At 39.4% G+C, this 4,505-nt stretch overlaps 1 protein-coding gene across 1 annotated transcript; it reads right to left on the bottom strand.

Annotated features, from left to right (window-relative positions):
• Nucleotides 1-527: 527 nt before the first annotated feature.
• On the bottom strand, nt 528-861 carry LOC113259469 (NADH dehydrogenase [ubiquinone] 1 beta subcomplex subunit 3). The gene has a single exon (XM_026504846.3). It carries the CDS (start codon nt 819-821, stop codon nt 528-530), a length of 294 nt encoding a protein of 97 aa, XP_026360631.1. The 5' UTR covers nt 822-861.
• Nucleotides 862-4,505: the final 3,644 nt, after the last annotated feature.

Here is a 4,505-nt window from a genome sequence, read left to right as displayed (position 1 = left end):
GTAAAGTTGCTTTAGCTTGTGTTTACACTTAGTGGAATTGAGAGCATGTAGGAAAAGTTCTAGTTGGAGCGCTGATGTGCTGAAGAACAGAGGACACGGGGCAGTGTCGCAACTGCAGAAAGAACTGCATCCTTCAGATTCAAATTCCAAGAAAACTACAAATGGACTAGATGGTTGTTTAAGTTCCTAAACCCGAGGGATCTACAATCTTAAAGCACACAGCTTCTAGTTAAGACACATCATAGTCAACCTGACAAAAACCAAAGATTGAAACAATTAAAGCAGCCAGTGAAAGATGACATATTCAGATATTTTGTGCTTATGGATTAGAAGAATTAATATCATCAAAATGTCCATCCTTCACCAAGCAATCGTTAGAGCCAATGAAGTCCCTATCAAAATACCAACAGTATTTTTCACAGAACTAGAACAAATAATCCTGAAATTTGTATGGAACCTATGGAAGCTAAATGTGAGACCTGAAACCATAGAACTCTTTTTTTTTTTTTTTTTTTTTTTTTTTATCTTCAGTGATGCTTATCTTTATTCTTGGATTCCAGGTAATATTCAGCCCCTACAGCTACCACAAATGCAGCAAATCCCCATTTGAATCCTTTTAATAATGCACCAACAAAGGAAACATTGTTTGCAAAGCCACCCATGTATCTCCAAGCTTCATTGCGGCCCCATGGATCCCTTAGCCCTCGTGCAGCCAGCTTCTCCTGGACAGTTTCTAATGGTGTCCCTTCTATCTTCCATTGTTTATAATCTGGAAGTTCCAGTTTACTATGGCCATGTTCATGCCCATGTCCGTGGGCCATGTCTGACAGCAATCTGACCTCTCACGACACTCAATAGTCAATCCTCTGAAACCATAGAACTCTTTAAAGAAAACATAGGCAGAATCTCTTGGACATCAGCCTCAGCAACATTTTCTATCTATGCCTCCTGAGGCAAGGGAAACAAAAGCAAAAATAAACTATTAGGACTACACCAAACTAAAAAGCTTTTGCACAGCACAGGAAACCAACAAATCAAAAAGGCAACCTACTAAGTGGGAGAAGATATTTGAAATGACATATCTGATAAAAGGTTAATATCCAAAATATACAGATGACTTACACAACTCAACACCAAGACACCAAATGATCTGATTTAAAAATGAACAGAGAACTTGAATAGACATTTTTTCAAAGAAGACATACAGATGGCCAACAGACACTTGAAAAGATGTTCAACGTCACTAATCATCATGTGAAAATGCAATTCAAAACCGCAATCACCTTACACCTGTCCAAGTAGCTAAAATCAAAGATATAATAAGTGTTGTTGAGGATGTGGAGAAAAAAGAACCCTCTTGCACTGTTAGTGGGAATGCACACTGGTGCAGCCACTCTGGAAAACAGTATGGAGGTTCCTCAAAAAATTCAAAACAGAAATACCATTTGATTCAGTAATTCCACTACTGGATATTTACCCAAAGAAAACAAAACACTAACTTGAAAAGATATACGCACTCTTATGTTTATTCCAGCATTATTTAGGATATGGAAGTAATCTAAGTGTCCATCTATAAATGGATGGATAAAGATGATGTGGTAGACATATTCTTTTTTATGACCAAATACTATTTCATTATAGATCCATACTTATGTATAGATAGAAACATTCCAAATTTAAAAAAACCCACAGATTTTCAGATAGGATTTTAAAGGAAAACCTAACTATAAGAGTTCTATATGAGAAGCACTTTAACTGTTAGACACAGATAGAGAAGTTGAAAGTAAATAGATAGAAAAGACATATGAAGTGAAGAGTAGGCATGAGAAGGCTGGCTTGGCTGTATTAATATCAGAAAAAAACAGACTTTAAACAAAGAAGACTTCAAGCCTTCAAACCTCTTACCAAGATAATGTGTGACATGATCAATTCATCAGAAAACTCTAATTTATAAAAGTGTATGTGCTTAGTATGAGAGCTTTGAAATATGTAAGACAAAAATTGACTGAATTAAAAGAAGCCAAAGATAATTCTACCACCATAGATAGAGATTTTAATACCCCTGTGTCAGGAATTGACTGAACAATGAACCCCTGTCCTTCCTTCCCAAAATCACTAGACATAGTCAAGGAATTGGTTCCTGGGGAAGCTCTTTGCTAGATGAGCCACTGCGGAGGGGACACGGTATCTTTGTAACCCTATTGATGACGCAAAAATAATTTTTAAAGTCATTTTTTAAATGAGTAGATTTTAAGTATTACAACTGCTATTTCTCTACATGTTCTGCATTAGTTTTTCTTTTTTTTTTTTAAAGATTTTATTAATTTATTTGAGAGGAGAGAGAGAGAGAGAATGAGCAAGGGGGGAGGGGCAGAAGGAGAGAGGGGGAGAAGCAGACTCCCCACTGAGCAGGGAACCCTTTGTGGGACTTGATCCCAGGACCTTGAGATCATGACCTGAGCCGAAGGCGGACACTTAACCGACTGAGCCACCCAGGCGCGCCTGCATTACTTTTTCTTGTAACATAATTTTTCCAGCTCCGAAAAGTGCCTGAACACTATTTTCTGCACAGATTTCCTTCCCGTTCCAGCTTCTACATAATTTTAAGAACCATTTTTATTTTTCAATTGTGGTGTTTTGTTCTACGTAGCTTATTCACAACATGTGTGTTGTGGGTCTTAATAGCGGCATTCGCCAGTGGACGGCTTGTTTATTCTGTGGTAAGCACCACTAATGGACCAAAATGATGGCATAAATAGGCCAATTCACTTTCATGCTTTTCATCTCTGTTCAAAAGGCAGAAAACAAGGCAGAATAATTTTTTCGACAGAGGAAATTGATAGGAAGTTTAGACTATAAGCCTGGTCTTTGAAAAAAAAAAAAGGCACGGGAGGGTTTTGTACTCCCCTCCTCAGCCCCTCTTTCCCCAGCTTCTGCTAATGGGCATAGTCTCTGACTCTCTTTTATAAAGGAAAGATTAAAGCAGAGACTTAGCCCACGTTGGTTCTCACGAGACAGCTTCTTCTTCTGAGGAAGCCTGTTAGAGAACTGGGCCAGCAGGCTCTCCGACCTACTCCCAGCTCTGGTATTTTCTGGTCATGAGCTTTGGATCTGTCAGCCAACCTCTCTCCGGGTCTGATTTTATCTCTCACACAGGGACAGTGACAATAGGCTGCCCCTCCTATTTCACAGGGTTGCTGAAAACACATAAATTAAATTCTTGTAAATGAGCTTTATAAAGCTGGGAGACCTAATGCAAATATGAGGTATCATCTCTACTACTCTGCTACGGCTCTCTATTGAATTAGATCCTATTTAATTAGAAAAGGTGAAAGCTCTAGTAACACTCTCTTAGGTATTTTAGCTCCTTTGGCTTAACCTTCTCTTTTTATTTCTAGTGGGTCTTTACTCCATGCCGTTAGGCCTCGTGTCTCAACTGTGGGGGGAAAAAAAAGGAAAAAAAGTCTTCCATTTCCATACCATACTCTTCGTCTGAGGGTGGTTTTCAATCACACAACCTGAAGCATATTCTCTCTGATCTCAGAAAATGACTTTCCTCTGATTCCGACTAGGTTTGTACCCCTGGACAGAAGTCATGCTTGCCTCCACTGAGTATTCTCAAGTGTGACTCCCCCTGGGTTTTTTAATCCACTTCTTCCTCTGGAAGAGAAACTTGGGCCAGTGTATTTGCCCACCTTATCCTTTACCTCTGCCCTCCACTCCCGGAAATAGACTCATTCCTCTGTTGCTCCCAATGCTTGAAGATATTGCCCACTCCATAAAGCTATGCCTGAGCGTGTATATGCTTTAGATAAAATAAAGGGACTTGTATTATATAATATTGTATTGTATATATATATATATATAAAATTGATTGTGAGGTATAGTCAAATGTTGGACTAGGTATAAACAAACAAACAAACAAAATACAATTTCCCCTCAAACGTCGCCTTTGGGTAGGGCTTTACTACAGAATGCTTCCTGCACATCACAGGGCCAGAGTGTATTTTTCCAATAATACCTGAATCATCATTAGTCCAGAAGGTTCTTGGGTCAGGCTTGGTCAGGATGCTGGCATGATTACATGGCTCTTTCGCCTTGAAAACATAAGGAGAAAAGAAGTGACGTGAAAATGGATTCACCGTTTCAGCTGTTCGCAACGTACAGTTCTATAGGCAAGATTCCAAGGCTGAAGCTAGTACATATGGCAGTCCTGGGCAAATTGGGATTGGGGTGACCTTTGACCCAATGCAGTTTCACCACCAGGGCTCATGGCTGGATGAGACCATAGGGGCTGGAGCTCAGCTTCCACTAGCTCCCTTGCCCTGTCCTTTTTGCAGTGTGCAAACTATACAGCTGTACCAGAGGCCTTGTAGGATTAGCAAAATATTAATGTAAGGACCCTTATCACATGAAATGTGTTTCGGACTTCTGCATGATAGAATATATGCTTGGGAAAATACATAATAAGGGAGAGCTATTTTTAATACAGTGACACTTTAAAA

The sequence above is a fragment of the Ursus arctos genome, unplaced genomic scaffold (assembly GCF_023065955.2).
Source record: "Ursus arctos isolate Adak ecotype North America unplaced genomic scaffold, UrsArc2.0 scaffold_13, whole genome shotgun sequence".
Taxonomy (NCBI): Eukaryota; Metazoa; Chordata; class Mammalia; order Carnivora; family Ursidae; genus Ursus; species Ursus arctos.
This window is presented reverse-complemented; position numbering and strand designations above follow the sequence as displayed.